Source organism: Pungitius pungitius, chromosome 9, assembly GCF_949316345.1.
Source record: "Pungitius pungitius chromosome 9, fPunPun2.1, whole genome shotgun sequence".
Classification (NCBI taxonomy): Eukaryota; Metazoa; Chordata; class Actinopteri; order Perciformes; family Gasterosteidae; genus Pungitius; species Pungitius pungitius.
This window is the reverse complement of record NC_084908.1, coordinates 10,440,220-10,459,943: the sequence shown is the minus strand read 5'-3', so window position 1 is coordinate 10,459,943 and position 19,724 is coordinate 10,440,220. Positions and strand designations below refer to the sequence as shown.

The window sequence follows — 19,724 nt, the reverse complement described above, 5'->3', positions numbered from 1 at the left end:
TAAAACAGTGTTAAACATTTGGAGGAGAACCACTAGGTAAGACAGGAACTTGAGTAACATAACTGCTTCCTATCATTGCCCCTACCATTAATATTAAAGAGAAACCATGCATCACTTCCACAAAACAACAATTTTGTTCTAAAAAACTCCTGACCTATATAAAAAGCATATAACAATTGCAACAAAAAAGCCACTGGGTCGCAGAGTACTAAGATATTGACATTTTCTAACGGTCAAATATGTACATATAAATAATAAATGATATAAAAAATGATATAATATATATATATATATATATATATATATATATATATATATATATATATAAATAAATATCAATAGTGGTATGAAGCAATTATACAGTGATTCAATAACACTGAATTTAATTTATTGTTGATTCTCAATGACATTGACAGCCTTAAGGAACCTCATGGTTTACAACTCACTATGGTAAGTTAGTTGTAAGAGAGCGAAAAGACTGACTACTTGAGGGATACGCGTATGCTGCAGTTATTCTGTTTATGTAGTATTATTACAGCCAGGTGCAAAAAAGTTAAAAGTTCAAGAAATCGCTCGTCGGAGACTCCTTCAGATCAGCATCTGACGCACTCCGGCCCGATGGGCGGCGGCGTGCGTCGCAATCAGTTTGTAGCACACGGCAAATAAAACCAAAGAAGAAGAAACAAGCGTCATCCGCAGGCCTAGTGACCCTTTGATGGCCGCTGGCTAATGTTACGTTACAGAGAAAAGGTCTTTTTTGCTCGCTAGCTGTCCACGGTAAGCCTTGACTACTCCAGCGGCACTTAGACGGAAGTCAGAAGTGAATGACAACAACACCCCTGAGGACAAATGAACAATAATGGCGCTGGCATGATGTCCAATGTCTGCTAACGTTAGCGGGCTAGCATCAAGTGGGCAGTCAGTGCTACAAACATCTAACGGCCGCTGCGCGCCGCAGCACCGTCGCTCCTATTGGGACTAAATAGAGCGTCCTACAGACAACGGAGGGCGAGAAGGTAATGATGGGCTGGATGATATCCTCCGTGTTATTTAGAGGCGTGCTATACTACCGACACTAATTACGTAACGTCAGCGTTTTAGCTGTCATCAGACCATCATATATTAATGTCAGTTATTACATTTCAGTTGACCACACGGAACCAGTTATCTAGCAGTCGCGCGCCGACTAACACACTTGTTTCCTTCTGAAAAGGTGACAGCCTCGATCCCAGAGTCGTGACAGCATGGCGGCCGCTGCATCGCAGTGGGATGAGCACCAGGCGTACGAGGAGCTGCTGTATTGGGACAGCCTCATTCAACAGGGCCACCGCCTCCTCCCGCACGATTTCGACAGGTAGGCACACACACACACACACACACACACACACACACACACACACACACACACACACACACACACACACACACAAACAGAATGTGTCGTATGGTTTTTAGGCTGTAGTCTTATAATAAATCGAACTTAAAGGTAACTTGGGAGTGAGGCATCATTTGTTTTGGGCAATTAATCATATGCAAACTATGTGTACTTGATATTTAATTATAATATAGGTAGATGAAATGCAGCATTCTGATTGGTAGAGAGTGAGTTCCTGGGTGTGTACTATACCTGTTAAAAATGAGTTTTCCACAGAATTGCATAATTTCGTTAGATCAAGACCAACGGGTATTACTAACTGTTTAACGTTATGATTGTTGTGTTACTGCTTTGTTGTTTAGTGTGAGCTTCTGACTCAACCACATGTCTTCAGATCTGTTCTGATTTTGTTATTTCCTCTCTCCAGATATGAGGATCTACGATACTGGTATGACTGCTTGTGCTACGAGGAGGAGCTGAGACAGTACCATGATTACATCTCCGTTATTGACGAGATTGAGGACCATCGACACCTTGAGGTTTTTGTTTCACCTGTTTAATACACATTTTTATTTGACACTGATTCTGCTTTCTCCAAGCCTCCTCAACAAGTTTGGAAAAATGCGATTTTCGGAGACTAGCTCTCTCTTTTGGCATGAAAGCGTTATATGCTGCATGTTTCTTTTTTCAAAATGCTTTTACTAAAATAATGTCCACTGTTACTATTCATATTTTCCCAATAATTTTTATACTTCAAAATCCATCCAAGTAGCAAAACCCTAATTGAGGAATGCCAGAACTGCTTTTTAAGTTAATTCCGTAATACATGTATTATTATGATTCCTCTTTAACACATGGGTCAAACTCGTCGGCCATCCAGTGCGGCCCGCCAGATGACTTTGCTATTGTGAGAAATACAGAAATGTCCCCATGCATGCAGGGTTGCTTCTGACAGACGAGAGGCTCATTGTATTTTTAAAAAATATATTTATTTGTTTTGCGCCCCCACCCACCCTCCCCCCGTCAGCTGTATTGTCCACCGCCGCCACCCCAAACCGGAATGAGTTGACACCCCTGCTTTAGACACTAGCTGTATTTCTTCATCTACGATGTCTATCTTTTTCTGATTTACCAATTTAGGAAGCTGCAGTCCCACAGATCCACGCGGGGCCGCATGATCGTCACGTTATGGCTAAACACTCTGAAGTATATCCTTCACCAGAGGAGCTGGAGGCGGTGCAGTCAATTGTTTCCCGTGTGGAGTGTGCCCTTAAGACTGTGTCGGACCAGATTGATATCCCTAAAGATAACAAACAAAATTCAGAGTTAGGGAGGTGAGTGAAATGTTCAAATGTTTTTCAGCAGTTGTCCCAGTGATTTAAATATAAAAAGGTGCTCAAAATGAGCCTTTTTTCTCCCCCCAACAGTCACTCTTTATATAAATATTTAAATCATTATTTCTTATTCTTTCCCCCTTTATCTGTGAAAGTGGTGAGTCACAAGACCGTGTCCTACGTGGAGTTATGAGGGTCGGCCTGGTGGCCAAGGGACTCCTGCTGACCGGAGACAAGGACTTGGAGCTTGTCCTGCTTTGTTCCAGCAAGCCTACCACCACCCTGCTCAATCAAGTGGCTGAACAATTATATGCACAGTTAGAGGTAGAACTGTGTATCCTACCTTCATTTCTTTTACGCAGTTCACCATAAAAAAACATTAATGTATTTAGAAACCCCTCTCTGATGTCTCTTATGATTTGTTCCTTTTTTAATAGGCAAGTTCAGCTGCGACATATACAGTAAGCAAGTGTCCACAGGATGCAGCACTTGTTGTGACGAGCACCAAGGAGTCGCCCCTGACTCTCACTATCCACTTGACATCACCTCTGGTCAGGACAAAGCAAGAGAGACAAGCGTCGGAAAAAGAAAAGGACAAGGAAGAAGAAGGTACGTATGTTGGTTGGGTCTCCCAACATCTGCTACAACAGCCCGATATGTGTGTTCTCAGTATGCTGACACTGTACTGCTCCACTGATCTGTCACTATGCACTGACAGGTCGAACCCAACCAATGTTGTACATCTTCATCTCATTAAACATCAGTGGAGCTTGTACAGTGGCTGCCTTAAACCGATGCCAGTGATCAACCAATGAACGTTGGTTTTTCACTGACTCAAAAGTCCTGTCGTCGTTTTGGGACAAACTGGCATTTTCCAGAACAACACAAGAGTGAAAACCAAAAACCCAACAAACGCTGTTTATTCTTGTTGAGTGGTTTCCATGTTTAAAGTGAAGGCTTTTCAAGAATAACAAGTTGAAGCGCGCACTGCATGTACTTGATGCTGAACATATCCATTTGGCACCAGCTGCAGCAAAACTGATGTAAATGTAATATGAAACTGACTTTATAAGACTTTTTTGTCTTTCCTCGGAAAGTTTTACTGGACAGGGAAAAGTAGGAACAATTTAATCCCTTTTATTTATAGATGAATTAGTTGGTTAGTGAACTGTTGATATCTTTTTGCTAAGGAATCCAAAGCTACAATATGTTCAATTAAAAGTGAGTACTGTAGCCCCACAAACGGACCCATACCTGTCTCAGTGAAGTTTTAGTCCATTTAGTGCACTTCATATAAAATGGAGTAATAACTGGAAACATATTTTGCTGCCAAAATCCTTCAGACTTGATAAGGTGCAGTAGTGACAATATAAAATGCATTGATTCATAAGTACTAGTTCATTAGTGAAGAACAGTGTTCAGACCATTGATTGATCAGCTTCTCTGATCAGCCTGCGCTCCACTCAGTCCCATCAAGCCAAGAGTTACATTTTACCAGTTTTTCTTGCATTCATATTATTTTAGACAATTTCAGCTTTTTTAAAAAACATGTATGAATAAAGTGTGTCAGTAGGCTGCATACAGTATGTTATTATTATTATTATTATTTTTATGTATAAGACACACATTTAATTAACGCTTAAGTACATAAGTATTGGGTCATATCCTCTTTCAGGGATACCTGATAATAAAGTCAAAACTTCATGACTTTGCTCTGCCAACATTGTTATGAGTCTTATCTGAATCAAATTTTAAAAAGGCTTAAGGCTCTAGATAGCACCGTGATAAACATAATCCTTCCATTTTAGTCTGATTTATAAATTTAACAGAATGAAAATCATCTGATCCTGATAGATGCGTTCAACTGTATTAGTACTGTTAAAAAAAAAAAAAGAGGCCATTATTATTATTAAGGCCAGTTTATGCCACTTTGAGATGAGGCGCTCTATCAGTTTTGCTGCAGTGTGGGGCACCCGTAAGGGTTATCTAAATGCTTGTGATTTACAATTTATTACCTTTTAGTTTGTAAAGTTTTTAGGAACGCTGGACCTTTGACCAACTGGACACCCTGTCTCAGGAGGGGGGGAAAGCAGCAAACCCAAGCTGAAGGGCTCAGGGAAGGGGGTATTACCGCAGGCTATCAATCTATTGCCCACATTTACAACATGCAATGGAATGTTGTAAATGTTGATGTGTCTTTATGACATTTTCTTACTTTTGCTTTTCACACACTGCAAAAGTTAGCGGTGACCGGTGACTAGTGTTGTTGTTGAGACCCAAAATGTACGCATTGCGTACTTAGAAACCCCTTTCCCCACTGGTTCCGGTTTGGGGAAAGCTGCTACTCCCTGAGCTGCGAGACAGAGCCGACCCCCTTGGTCAAACTGTACCTTTTCTTCTTACCCCACTTCGACAATAGCGACGCGAACAGTCGACGATCCGCCGGACGTTCTGGACAGGCAGAAATGCCTAACTGCCTTGGCGTCTCTCCGCCACGCCAAGTGGTTCCAGGTTTGCATTCACGTCCTTATTTGTACATAAGGTTTAGCTATTCATTTTCAATTTAGAGACAGTTGTTGTTCATAAATTTGTGAAAAAGGAAAACGTGTCGGAAGTTTCAGGGTTTTGCCTATTAGCTCATGGAGAGTGATCTGCTGATCTGTACCAATGACAATTTCAGACAAATCATTGGTATAGACACCATATCATTTAAATTATCTAAATGGCCTCTGTCTTACTAAACTCTCAACCATCAACTGTTTGTCCACAACAAACGGCATGTGGACAAAAAAGTGCGATAACATGTGTTTGTGGCTCAGTTGTTCTGACCTCCTGTGCCTGTTTTCGGGTCGTTTTGTGAAGCCTCAGAGCACACGTTTGACGTGGCATCAGAGGCGGCAGCTCCTCCGACTCAACTGGCTGTCGTTTGTGTCTCCAGGCCAAAGTCAACAATCTAAGTTCTGCCGTCCTCGTGATCCGGATCATGAGAGACTTGTGTAACCGTGTTCCTACCTGGACGCCACTCTCCGGATGGGTGAGGTTGCCCCTGTTTCTTGTTTTTTTTTGTTAGTCTAGATGCAGTTGTGTATTAACCATTCAGATCTTTGGAAGCTCCTCAATTATCTCTTTGATCAAAACCTTGGAACTTGATAATTAGTGTCTAAACTGTGCGTCTCATCTCCACTCAGCCTCTTGAACTGCTGGTAGAGAAGGCCATCGGTACGTCTGAGAGACCAATGGGAGCAGGCGAGTCATTACGCAGGGTTTTGGAGTGCGTTGCATCTGGAATCCTCATGGAAGGTGAACTGTTTATTGATTTGTAAAAACACAATGGATGTTTGTTCAATGGCATCAACATGAATCCGTCGTGGTCATTGTGTCTGTGCAAAGACGGCCCTGGAATAAAAGACCCGTGTGAGAAGGAAACGGTCGACGCCACTGCATATCTGTCTCTGCAGCAGCGGGAAGACATCACACAGAGTGCTCAGGTAACGTGAGGATCCTTAGACATCCACCAGATCACACTCCTATTTCTGCAAATAGTCTCTTAACATTTGCATTTTCTTCAGTTTGCTTTGAGGTTGTGTGCGTTTGGACAAATGTACAAGGTGTTGGGGATGGACTATAAACCCATAAAGCCTCGGAAATCAGCAGGACCTGGCGGCAGAGAGGGCACAGGTACCTGACAATCTGACGTATACCTTCTGTGCCGTTCACAAAAAGCTTCCATGAAACATTCTGTTCTTCCGCTTGTTTCTGCTGTTTTATGCAGCACAAATACCACCTGCTGGACACTTCAACCTGCCATCCAAGAGACCTCACACAGAGATGGAGAAGGAAGGGGAGGGGCCCCAACTCAACAGCAAACAGCGGAAGTTTCTCAAGTTCCAGAAGCGCTTTCAGAGGAAATCATGTTAGTAGTGAATATTATTATAGTGTCTGCCTTTTTAACTGAAATGAGCTTCACTTTTTCCACATTTTGTTATGTTACAGCTTTATTTCAAAATTGATTATATTAATTTTTCCTCCAAATTCTACACAACACCCCATAATGACAAAGTGTAAAAATCTATTAAAAATAATTTAAATATAACTTATACATAAGCATTCATAGCCTTTGCCATGACACTGAAATTGAGCGCAGGTGCATCCTGGTTCCATTGATTATCCTTGAGATGTTTCTATACCTTCATTGGAGTCCAGCCTGCTATATTCAGAATTGTATTGAGGCCCAGATCTGGGGACTGGTATAAAGTTCTGCAGCATTGGGCGTCAAGAACCTGATGGTCACTAGAGGCCAACCTTCCAGAAGGACAACCATCTCTGCAGCACTCCACAAATCAGCCTGTATGTATAGTAGAGTGGCCAGCCGGAAGCCAATCTCCGGTAAAAAGCACATTATAGCCTGCCTGAAGGACACTGTGACCACGAGAAACAAAATTCTCTGGTCTGATGGTCTGAATGCCAAGCGTCATGTCTGGAGCAAACCAGGCACTGTTCATCACCTGGCCAATACCGTCCCTACAGTGAAGCATGGTAGTGGATGATTTTCAGCAGGAGGAACCGGGAGACTAGTCAGGATTGAGAGAAAGACAAATTCAGCAATGCACAGAAACATCCGCGATGAAAACTGCTCCAGAGCACTCTGGACCTCAGCGTTGGGCGACAGTTCATCTTTGAACAGGACAACAACGCGAGGCACACAGCCAAGACAACAAAGCAGTGGCTTCAGGACACCTTTGTGAATGTCCAGCCCTGACTTGAACCCGATTAAACATCTCTGGAGAAATCTGATCATGTCTGTGCACAGAGTATTGAGCAATGTGAATACTAGTGTAGTACAGGCTTTTTTTACTTTGTCATTATGGGGTGTGTGTGTGTAGAATTTTGAGGAAAAAAATCAATACATTTTTAAATAAGGCTGTAACATAACAAAATGTGGAATAGGTAAATACTTTCTGGATGCATTGTACATCCACATGCATTGAGGTGCCAGTTTATTATGAACATATCTAATACAATCTAGGTGTGTCCCTCAACTAAGAATTTAGTTTTCACCAATTCTTTTTTTTGCTCATTTTTTACAATATTCATTGTGTGTGTTGGTGTGACTGCGTAGTACTGAATTGAGAATATCAATACACAGATTTGGCCCTTTTGAAGCTACTCACAGACCGAAAGCAGTCTGTATCTATTCTTTGATTTTGATAGTCGCCTTATGTTGTCATTTTGCCTTTCTGAGGCTGTCCCAGGAGGCTGCTGTGACGGTCCCGATAGTACAACTTATGGTGATTTATTCCTGCACACTCAAGAGATTGATTGAAAGCACGTGAGTTATTTTCTAATCTGCAATAACTACGCAATATTAATAGACTTAATATATATACAAAGTAGAAAATAAGATTTATTAGGAGAATCCAAACAAATCAATTCAGATATTCAGCACCCTCATACAGTGAGAATGGAATTTTTTTTTTATTACTACATTTTCCCGCCACGGCGACACTTCTACCGTAAGACTGGCATTCGAATAAGCCTTAGATCAAATGATTGACTACTGAAGGTCACCCCTAATGAAATGTCAATGTACTAAATAAATTGGCAACGCAATGTACATAATTATTGAAACTATTATAGAGCAGCAGGTTGTAATCGTATATTTATTTGGACATTAGCTTCTGAATAGTTTTATAATGATCAGTGTTGGCTTAGTTAAATTGTTGTAGACTTTAAAGGATATAATAGCACATAAGTGCACAGTCTGTGTTGTAGGTTTATCACCAACCTGGAAATCCTCCGCCCTTTATGAAACCTCAACCCTATGTGTTGCTTTTCACTTCACACAATCAGGAATGTTTTGACCCTGCTAATAGAAACATCTTTGTCTTCTTTCTATGGGCTTAAGAAAAATGCAATTATTTACAACTTTTGTCTGTCAATCTCCACGCAATTGTATCGCTCTTATTTCTGCCTTTTCTCTACCTGTCCCTTTTTTTCCCTTCGTAGTCACAGATGATTTCAGCATGAATGCTGTGATGCGTCTGAACCAGTACAAACCCGGCCTGGAGTACCGACTTATATCTCAGACTGGTCCAGTCCACGAACCGGTCTTCACGATGGCAGTGGACTTAAACGGGAAGCCCTACGAGGCGACGGGGCCCTCCAAACGAGCTGCCAAACTGAATGTAGCCACCAAGGCAAGCCCCTTGTGTTTCTCTCCTTTTGACATTAGTTACTTTAGTGCTAAAGCTAGTCAGCCTGCATGGCATCCGGGGTTGTGCAATACCCAAAACCCAAGCTCGACTTCTTTCTGTAGTATTGAGTAATTAGCTCACTAACTGGAAACCTAATGCCACATTTAAGGCATTGCTTAGTGAAAACACACCGGTAGCATTTTCCTGTTGTATGACCGTTTCAGCCCACAGCATGACTGAGAGAAAACATGTTGACGTTGTGACCTTTTGTAAATCTTAGGTTTTGCAGGACCTTGGTCTTCCAACAGGCTCGGAATCTAAAGCAGAGTCTTCTGGTGATGTTGAGGGAACCCAAGACTTGGTAAAACCTGGCAGCGCGGCCTCTTCTACATCCGAAGAAGTACGGCTCCTTATAAGAACTGCCACTATTTAGAGCCGTTTTGAGCTTCGCTCTCATCAGATAGTAAAAAAGAAATGCAGTTGCGGGTTTTGTGTCATGAGTGTAACTGCCATTGTTTGCCCAATTGCCTCGAATAGAGCGGTCAGGGTCCTATCTTGACCAAAAAGGGGAAGAACCCTGTGATGGAGCTGAATGAGAAGCGCCGCAGCCTGAAGTACGAACTGTCTGCCGAGACGGGGGGCTCCCACGAAAAGTGTTTTGTCATGGAGGTGAGTCTGCAAACAACAAGGCTATATTAGACTAAATTATTTTTGTTTTTTGAGGGGTATGAAACACTTTTATCCCCAAAGGACTTTCCTCATTTGTCTGCCGAGTTGCTGCGTCTGACTTGGCCAACTCCAGGCTCTTTGACAGGAAGTGATGCACGCAAATAAACAAAATGGCGTATCTTTTTCTTATCTAGGTAGAGGTTGATGGGCAGAAGTTCAAAGGGAGAGGTTCCAATAAGAAGGAAGCAAAGGCTTACGCTGCCCTCACTGCTCTGGAGAAGCTGTTTCCAGACGACGACAGCAACAGGAATACTGCAAAGAAGAAGGTCACTTACACCGACATGGTAATTAATCCAAGTTAACGGCCTGTATTTGTATTTGGACCATTTTGGGTGATGGTGGCTCTTTATATGATTGGTGCTTCCCAGTATGAATATATAATTGTTGAAGAATACATGCTCACTTATGGTACTTTTCCTTTTTGTACTTGTCCCTTTTCTATGTATGTACGAAGGCATATCTAACACATTAGCCTCTGCATGCACAAAACATTTGTTTGTTAACAACAAATTGTCTTTGTTCCTGTCCAACAGCACATCCCCGGGTTTGGCACGATCCGTGGCATTCCTTCAGACTCCAGGACTCGTGGCTGGGGTCTCAACAGAGGCCGAGGCAGAGGCCGGGGCAAACCGTTTCTACCTGGACCGAGCTATAACAAGAGTAAATGCTTTTGTATTCTCCAGGTGTCTGCTTATTTTAACTAACGGATTCTTAAAATACACTTATAAATAATTGACTATATATTATTTTTTCCCCTTTCCTATTTTAAAAGCTAACTACAGTTATGAGGGCAACACCAGCGCAGGTTATCGTAAGTGATTCATCCTCACCTGAATACACCTATACGTTCTTCTCTGTATTTGCCGTTAAAAAAATAGTATCAAGTAAGTCAAAAAATGTTCTGCAGCGGACATGTCTCAAGTTATACTGCCATCCTGCCCCCCTGGTTGCTTTCATTCATTTTTTCATTTTAGTTGCACGTCTTTTTTTTCTTTATCCTTTTATATTTTCTTTAAATAGCATTGATGTTGCTCTTGTTTCATCTGTTTTTAGATCAGCTCTATGTTAATAATGCAGCCAGCACCACAGCCAAATGCACTGGGTCAGGCAGCAGCATTGGCTACGGCACCTTTTACCCCGAGGGCAGCGAGAACTACGCCTCCCAACCCGTCTCCAGCTCCGACCCCAGCACCCCGCAGGCGGAGAGCTACCAGTCGATGCCTCCTCCTGCTGACCAGGAAAGTCCCTACAGCTACGGCTATGGAGATGAGAAGAAGAAGATGTTGATCCAAGGTCAGAATGAGGCCCTGGCAGGAGGCTACTCTATGTACAGTACAGCTTACCCTAGCTCTGTGACTGGGGGACAGGTGTATAATAACTACGGTGAGTAAAGAAATCCACTTGCAGATATACAACTGATTCGGCACCGCATTTATGTTGTGTTTCAACATCGTGTCTCAGGAGAAAATATTGCAGATACATAAAAAACTAGCGCTGTCAACATAAAAGCAAGATGGTAGTTCAAGATGGAGCAAGCTTTTTGCATTGGAAGTAAAACAAACAATCGCAACATACAGAGAACGGTGCAGAGGAATTACTCCACGTGTCAAACAGAAGCAGGTGAGTGGCAAACGGGCCACTTAAAGCACCGCTATGCTAAACCAGCCGGAAGAGTTATTTCAACATGTTTTCCACAAGGTGGATTTCTGCATCAAAGATGATCAAATATGTTTAGTTTTGTGTTTAGAATAACATTAACAACTTAAGAACAGTGTCTAAAATACACAGTCTCTACAGTGATTACTCATTACTTGTTTTAAGATTTAGTCTTTAGAAGAAAAACAAACATTCATTAAAAACAGCATTCATTAATCCGTTAATCAAGATAAATTAATTTCAAAATGTGTGATTAATTAGTTACATATTTTTAATCTATTGACAGCCCTAAAAATAACGCCTTCTGGTTTGATGTCACTCTACAGGCTGGGGAAACCAGTCCTCTGGGAATGAGCAGGGATACGGCATTCACCAGGGTTTCGGAGGAGAAAACCAGGGCTCATTTTCTGGATACAGCAACATGAATTACTAATCCCACCGTGTCCTGACCCTTTCACCGCATTATGCCACTTTTGTGTTTTCAGCTCCTTTCTGGTAAACAAAGTTGTAGATCAAAGATGCAGGCTTATCTTTTGAATAAAAGGTACTCGTTTTCTTCCTGATGTCTATGTTGACAGTGTAAAAATCAATCACTAGCCTGGTTTCTAGGGTTGTTGTGTACTGGCTCTGTATCAATAGGTTCTGTTTATTATTACTGCTTGTAGCCGTGTCCTATAAAATGCTCAAATATCACTTGTAAAATAAATATTTTTTTGGAGCAAAGTTTCTTAGCATGCGCCTACTATCTCATGCACAATTACAAAGTTGCTCAAATTTAGATTTGATATGTTACCTTTTTAATTACAAAAGGTCATTGAGGGAGCTCAGATTATGAATTTCACAGTTGTGCAACTCCGCAAAAACTGTAAAAAAACATAATTTGCCCCCATAAATCCCAAAGATATTCCTCACATCTGCGTTACTAGTAAACGTACATAAACGCATCATTAGGAAAAAGAAAATGACCTTCAATCTTGATTTGAAGCTGCGGAGTCACAGCAGACCTGCAGTTGTCTGGCAGTTTGTTCCAGAGTGGATGAGAAAAGCTGACCAGCAGTCAGAGGTCTTCATGTGCCGCACTGTGCCTTGAAAAGATAAGTTGAAGCATCATTGACCCCTGTGAGGAAATTGTGGAATGCAAACAGGTTGGTTCCTCGAGGAGTACATTTAGGCACAAGCAGAAAAGTAAGAGTGTGTGTGTGTGCGTGTGCGTGTGTGTGTGAGCGAGGGAAATGTGCATACTGTGCAGCAGTAATTATACAATACGTTCCGTGTTTCAAAATTTGGAATATATACTTTATACATATGAATGGACATTGTAGACTGTCTTGTGTGGGGTGCTGCACACATTTGAAAGGACTTCCATCGATATTGTGGAACAAATTTCTTGTCTAAAATTTCTTTGACACGAAGTCTCAAACTTGTAAAAGCTCCCTCCAGTGCTACAGAAGTCTAGGTACTAGGTCGTACTCCTGACAACACTTTTGAGGTCTGCATGTGTAAGTAGTAACGCAGCTGTTATCTTCATTTTGCAGTCTTCGGTTGACGGCTTGATTCAGGAGTGCACAAAGTATATACACAGTTCTAAATGAGATAATGATGGTCTTAAAGGCGGGAAGAGGGCACTGAGTGCTGTTTTCTGCTAAAGTGAGAAGATAAGGGAGGGTGGAACCCAAGTCTGATAAGGCTACTTCCTGTGGGACCGACCCATTGCCCCGAGTCGTCAATATTTACCATACTTTGTGTTGAGCATTTAACCGCTGAGAGAAAATCAACAAGTCACCGCTCCGGTTCCTGTGTTACACAGAGATAAAAATGCTCAACAAAATGGAGAAGGAAACGAGTGATTAACACGGAAATGGAAGAAGTGGAGTCTGGACAACAACTATAATAACTGCTGTAGATCACATGCGGCCCAGATGACCTTCCAGTCCCGAGACTGAGTCAGGGGGTGAGCAATGATCATGTCTCTGCTGCAGCCTCCCCTCCAGGAATCCTGATAAAAGGCAGGCGGGAGGAGGACGAAGACGGTCCCGTCAGCTCATCCGGAGCTCACCCCACCGCTTATCAGCGGTAAGTGCTTTCGTCTGGGTTTTTACTTGGTCTCTTTCTCTCTGTTCTTTCTCAGTTCATGATCTGGCCGTTGTCCCTTTTGAGAATGATGATCAGCGGACACTGTTTCTTACCTAAAAGAGGCAGAGATGAAATGACGTGCCTTGACAAACATGGAATTGTGACCTCTGACCCCCCTCAGCCATAACGGACGTGGCTGCTTTGATTAGCTTCTATTAGCTGCAGCTGTGACATGTCTGCTTAAGGCTGCAGCCAATCACAGCTCCCCTTTCAACATGAAAGCAAGTGAAACTTGTTGTTGTGCAACAGGGTGGAGACAGGAAGTATATGTTCACACGGACATATACACCCTCGTTCGGTTCTTGTTTTGTCTACATTCTTGTATTGTGACTTTCTTTCTTTTTGCTTCTCTTTTTTAAAGATGGCGCTTACACTGGTATCCATCTTAATTGCTGCCATTCCTGTGGCCTACTGCTATTCTCCTGCCTTTGAAGACCTGGTAGAAACTGGCAGTGAGTATTGCTTTATATGGGCTTTTGTGACTCATTAAACCAGTGGTTTCCAAACTGGGGTGGGGCAACAGGGGGGGGTTGAGGCTTCGTCACCAACCTTAACACACAGCACCGACTGTTTAAAAGTGACAAGGTAAAATAAGAGCGAAAGCCAAAACCGACACGAGGTCTTGACGTGCGCTGTGCTCGAGCCTCGCCCCCCTCAGAGCGGCTCGAGGTGCAAGCGGCCTGAAGCAAAGATAAGACATAGCGTTGGAAAACAAGCAATAAACAAAGCTGGAAAGACTTGTGATCAAATATAAATACCGGTAGCAAATCAGATGGCAAGTCTAACAACACGATCACTTCCACAACGGCTGAACAAAAATAATCTCTAGAAGGTAGAACGAGGCATCTGTCCCTGACCGACTCAGGGAGCCAGAGACCTCAGTGTGTCTTAAGTGGGCAGCTGAAAGTATGAAGCCCACTAAATTGAAGACACTTAGAGACCCACCATCATGTGAACAAGCCCCTGAGTTTCTCATGGGGAAAAAATGTTTTAAATGAGGAAATGTTTTTGCACGGTTTCCCACTATTGTAATAGATGTATGTTGACTTGAATATGAACAACATTTTAATATTTTATTTTATTTTTTTATGTTATATTATAATGCAAATCATTCAAAATGACAGAATTACCTTCTGCCTTCCAGGCAATCGGACCTCCATAAAGTTCCTGGCTGTAGGAGACTGGGGTGGGCTGCCTTATCCCCCCTACGTCACTGCTGTGCAGAAGGCTACTGCTCGAGAAATGAGCAAAGTAGCAGAGCAGATGGGAGCGGACTTTGTTCTTGCCCTTGGCGATAACTTCTACTTCAGAGGTGTGGAGAGTGTAGATTCGCCTCGGTTTCAGGTCAGTTGTGTTACCTGGAGGTTTCTTTTGAAATGTTGTCTGGAAGCAAAATTGTGGCAGAAAAATAATAATCCATAAATAATAATAATTCTTCCCCTAAATCCTCTATCAGGATACTTTTGAATCGGTGTACACGGCAAAGTCTCTCAAAATCCCCTGGTATGTGCTCGCTGGCAATCATGACCATGCAGGCAGCGTCAAAGCCCAGATAGAGTACAGCCACAAGTCTCCCCGCTGGTAAGGACCATCTTCAAAATGTCAAAGCCTCAAACTGTAAATGATAAAGATAAACGTATGTATCACAGCTCTGCTTTCTGCTTTTGTTTTTATATAGGAACTTTCCCTCCTACTATTATGAGCTGAACTTCCACATCCCCAACACTGGGAAGACTCTGACCATCATCATGGTGGACACCGTAATGCTGTGCGGTAACTCTGACGACTTCTTGGACCAGAAGCCCAGAGGCCCTCTGTGCGCGGCGGAAGCCAAGAGTCAGGTGACGTGGCTGCAGAAGAGATTGGCTCAGTCCAAGGCCGACTTCCTGTTGGTGGCCGGCCATTACCCTGTGTGGTCTGTGTCTGAGCACGGGCCCACCGAGTGTCTGCTGCAGAGGGTCAATCCCCTTCTCATCAAATACAACGCCACTGCTTACTTCTGCGGGCATGACCACAACCTGCAGGTTGGTTTGGGCTACACGTGAAGGCCTTTGGCTTAAGGCTGCCGTTTGCCTTCCGTCCCAATCGTGTCTTTGTCCCCCCCCCTCTCCCCTTCTACAGTACATAGAAGATTCCGGTGTGGGCTACGTGGTGAGCGGCGCTGGCAACTTCCTGGATCCCGATATCCGTCACTGGAATCACGTTCCCAAAGGGTCTGTGAAGTTCTTCACCGGGAAAGCGTCGACACTGGGAGGCTTTGTTCACGCAGAGGTCACAAAGGACAAGCTGTTCTTGACCTTTATCCAGGCTACAGGCACTTCTCTCTATCGCACGGTGCTCTCACCAAGGCGCTTTGGGTAGACCGGCTCATCGACGCAATAGTGAAATCTTATTTTCACACCGTAGTCTACAGTGAATCACTCCTGTTAATTCAGTTTTTAAACTTTGACAATAATATTTCAAGTAATTTGTATTTTAAAGATCTATTTAAGAACATGATTTTATTGTGATAAAATAATAAATGCTGTTTCTAAAAGTGTCGTGTCTTCACTACACGGACGGGAAACTTGTGCTTGGCGACTGAGTTCTAGGTCCGCAACTCGTTGATGTAGAAGTGCTCAGTCGGACTAAACGCATAATACACTGTTTCACACTGAGGAAGCCGGCATCAATTTAAATCAATGCATATGCTTTAAGATCACACTCTTGCAACAACTAGATTTGGCAGCTTTTTCCGGTCTAATGCACTTTAGTTGTATATATTATGGACTTGTTCTAGATTGTCCAAGGGCTGTACTGTTTTGGTTCTCTGTCGCATTGTTCTACCAGCATGGCAAAAGTCTGAAAAAACAGTGCTGTCTTTCTCTGATTCTCTGCTTGTTAAACTCTAATTTGAAAGTGTGGATTGAAGCACAAAGGCCCATGCTTATACTTTAGTGATATGCATTCCTGGCTGTGCAAAATTAACACAGTGGTGTCTGAACTGGCAAAGAACATGGTATTCACACGTGTATTTAAAATACAGTAATAAGTTGACTGGTGATGCAAAGACTTTGCTAACTGCTTTGTCAGAGGACCACCTGGTCTTCCACCACAGGATTAGGCTGAATGACAGATTGGCGCCGACCTCGACCAGGATAAACTCTGCCAACTATAAACTGGGTAAAGCACAACCCATGAGTTTTTTTTTTCTGCTGACAGGAGGATTTCGGGCTCTCACCTCTTATTTAGATCACTGCATGTTGTGTAATAGGTTTTATTATAAAATCGAATTAAATGTATATGGGTTACTTAACGGTATTGCTTATCCACTTGGCAGGAGTTGCAGTCACCTGGTGTCATGCATCCTCAAACTCGGAGCTTGATCTTTGAACTAAGTCAATGTCCGTAAGAAATCAGCTTAGGGTAAACTGTCACATGAGGCTAAGAGACGGATAAGGATCTCTCAGCGCTGAATGATGTAAACCGCCTGCAGGGCAAAAAGAGAACCTTCGTTGCGACAAACTGAAAATTTTAATCTTTTTGTAAAGTAACTACATGCATGTGCATGTTGTCCCACCTGCAGGGTAAGATAAGTAAACTGTTTGCAGCACTGACTTTGAAAGCAGCAGGAGAAGCCGACTGACTGGTCAAATGGAGAGAAAACAATGCTGACAAATTGATAGTAACACACTGATTTGTGTTTTAAATTCTTGCATGTTAGACGTTATAAACTGGAATATCTAAAAATGTTTGCTCTCCCAGCGTAACTCAACGCAGCGCCAATTGATGCGATCATACAAGCAGAATAAATTGTGGATACATTTGTCGCTCAGATTAGGGTGCTGCTGTCCGATTATCTACATGTGCAGCTCAAAAGTAATAAAAGGATGCTGTATTAAAGGCTTAGCGAGTCTTCTAATCTTCACCCCTTAATCTCCAGCCCTCACTGAATGTGGGGCCCTCTGAGTTTTAGCAGAGAAAAAAGGAAAATATTACCTCAATAAGGGTTCCCAAAAAATGTTGCTTAATACAATAAAATGTTTCCCCTGAGTGATGGTGAAGGTGCAATAATCTCCTTTGTCATTGGTGCAAACAAGGTGAAAATGAGAAGTAAATCAAACTGCTAATACCGAGCAAAAGTGTGTGTGTAAGAGATGCTACAGCCTTCATGTGCTTTTAATATCCCAGGATTTCTGCATCTCAGTCAATATCCTGCTTGAAATCTGTCATTTGGAGTGTGCAAGTGTTTTGATGCCAACTACCAAAAGAGAGCTGCATGCTTAAACGGACACTGCCATATAAAACTATAAGGCCTTGATGAGGGAACCTGTGTCACATTCACTTTTTACCATGTTAACATTTATTACAAATAACAAGAAACTGATTTGAATTACTGGATTTTTTTAAAAACTTTACCAAAATAGATGTGTGTGGATGATCATGCTGTTCTCTCCAGTGTGAGCCCACAGGGCAGCACGCAGTCATGTTAACGCACTCATCTCCACTAACTGAATGAACTTTCCCCTATTAGTTAGTAGGTCGATCCTCCCATAAATATTCTGTATCAGAGTAAGATTGCAGCTTGAACAAGTATTCACCTTTTATTTGACACAAGAACTCACTGCTCCCCAAGTCTTTCATCAGGATTAATAACGATTTTCAAAAAATAAATATGTTTAATGCATTTAGGATTCAATCAGTGAACCTGAGAGGCGTTCAGCTTTTTTGCCAAATCTGTCATTTACTGAAATATAAGACTGTTCAACAGGAAACATGAGTATGAATTTGGATTATTTGATATTGCACACGGTCACAGCCTCGTGTGAAGTTTGCGTAGTAAAGTAAAGACAAATATCCGATCCGATTATGACTGGTGATAAATGATTCTAACTTGGCACGAATCCACAGTGAAGGCTGTATGTTTCTTTTTTTCTTTAGTCTCAAGAGGAAGCATCCGTTGGTACAATCCACCCACTGAAATTCTTAATGCATTCTTGCAAGCTTCTGCAGGCCTTTACATGTTGCTGGATTTGTGACACATTCCGATTTTGATGAGAACTTTCCAGAAATTATGACGATTTTACCGACAACTTAAAAAAAAAACGTTTGGGGTAGAATAGGTTTCAGAGATCAAAACGTTGAACTAAAGACAGAAAGGGGATAGAAACATTGTGACAAATGTCTGATCCTATGAGTTGCCTCAGGCATCACTCTCCCTCGGGATCGGCTGATTGTGGGACGGGCTGTTGACACTAAGGGAGTTGGGGAAAAAATAAGGTACTTTTGGGATGAGGGCAATCAGAGGGCTGGATAGAGGACTGGACGGCGTGCTCTCGCATCCGAAAGGTATCGAAATGATGACGTCGTCTTGGTCCCATACGTGGAAGGCATTCGGATGGGAGTGGTTGAGGACAGGCTGGATGTGCAACGGACTGACTTTCTCCACCTCTCCATCTTTTTTCAGGTCGTCCTCGTATGGGCCCAGTAGACAGTCTGTGTTCACGGATAAAAGAGGGTGAGAACCGTATTAATGTACCGAAAACCCAATGTATTTGCACATACTGGAGAGTAGTTCAACATTTATTTATCACCAAGAGAAATTACTAATTTGTTGTTATTTCAGCCATTTCTTATTAACTAAGATAACAGTTTTATGCTACAACAATAACACTTTTGAAAACTATTGAGTTTTTTACTGTATAAGATTTTAAAAATGTAAAAACAAAGAAATCATATGATGACAAAATTGCTAAATATTAAATTGTAGCCCAAATATACAGAAACAAAACATGCCATGAATTTTAAAGAGAGGAGAATCCATCTCTGATTTCACTTATTAATGAATCGTAAAGTGGAAAAACGTTTTCAATAATGAAAGGGATAGAAATATGTTGAATTTACATGAGGCAGTTTCTTCTTAAAGATTGAAGTACCTGTGACATCCAGCATGAGGTCTTTGATGAGGTGTCCAACGATAGCGTAAGCAACAGCAACCACAACCAGAGCGGCCACGAGGAGGTAGAGGATAGATTTGGGAAGCTGGATGACGTCTCTAGAGGGAGGCTTGTACTCCTTGTACAGAGGCTCTAGATTGTGAACCAGGAACTGGAATGAACGTCCACTTTCGTTTGTGATATTAAAGTTGTCCATATTCCCGGATTAGGATCGTCCACAGTTATTTTACAGATTAAAAGCAAAAACTTTCCCAATTTGATTCATCCACTTGTAAAGGCGTAGCTCCCTAGAATGAAGAGAGACAGAGTCTGAATCCACCCCCTAAAAAAGTGTTTATATTCTATTTTTTAATTAACTTTAATATAA

At 42.1% G+C, this 19,724-nt stretch overlaps 2 protein-coding genes across 4 annotated transcripts; both read left to right on the top strand.

Annotated features, from left to right (window-relative positions):
- Nucleotides 1-625: 625 nt before the first annotated feature.
- Nucleotides 626-12,492, top strand: LOC119217706 (interleukin enhancer-binding factor 3-like). Of its 2 annotated transcripts, XM_037471566.2 has the most exons (20): nucleotides 634-1,016; nucleotides 1,214-1,354; nucleotides 1,803-1,914; nucleotides 2,516-2,709; nucleotides 2,865-3,033; nucleotides 3,147-3,318; nucleotides 5,129-5,220; nucleotides 5,648-5,743; nucleotides 5,898-6,009; nucleotides 6,100-6,197; nucleotides 6,279-6,387; nucleotides 6,482-6,622; nucleotides 8,716-8,906; nucleotides 9,184-9,303; nucleotides 9,441-9,572; nucleotides 9,767-9,916; nucleotides 10,166-10,292; nucleotides 10,405-10,443; nucleotides 10,686-11,015; nucleotides 11,615-12,492. In XM_037471566.2, the coding sequence occupies exons 2-20, from the start codon at nucleotides 1,245-1,247 to the stop codon at nucleotides 11,719-11,721; spliced, it is 2,601 nt and encodes an 866-aa protein (XP_037327463.2). In that variant the 5' UTR covers nucleotides 634-1,016; nucleotides 1,214-1,244; the 3' UTR covers nucleotides 11,722-12,492. The 2 variants fall into 2 exon arrangements, 1 of the variants encoding a protein (XP_037327463.2); XR_009956868.1 differs by lacking the exon at nucleotides 11,615-12,492 and having other exon boundaries at nucleotides 626-1,016; nucleotides 10,405-10,516; nucleotides 10,686-10,753.
- A 758-nt stretch (nucleotides 12,493-13,250) lies between these two features.
- Nucleotides 13,251-15,941, top strand: acp5a (acid phosphatase 5a, tartrate resistant). Of its 2 annotated transcripts, none has more exons than XM_037471626.2 (6): nucleotides 13,251-13,361; nucleotides 13,783-13,873; nucleotides 14,566-14,765; nucleotides 14,878-15,002; nucleotides 15,100-15,445; nucleotides 15,543-15,941. In XM_037471626.2, the coding sequence occupies exons 2-6, from the start codon at nucleotides 13,783-13,785 to the stop codon at nucleotides 15,780-15,782; spliced, it is 1,002 nt and encodes a 333-aa protein (XP_037327523.1). In that variant the 5' UTR covers nucleotides 13,251-13,361; the 3' UTR covers nucleotides 15,783-15,941. The 2 variants fall into 2 exon arrangements, with proteins under 2 accessions (XP_037327523.1, XP_037327521.1); XM_037471624.2 differs by lacking the exon at nucleotides 13,251-13,361 and adding an exon at nucleotides 13,622-13,684.
- The last annotated feature ends 3,783 nt before the right edge of the window (nucleotides 15,942-19,724 follow it).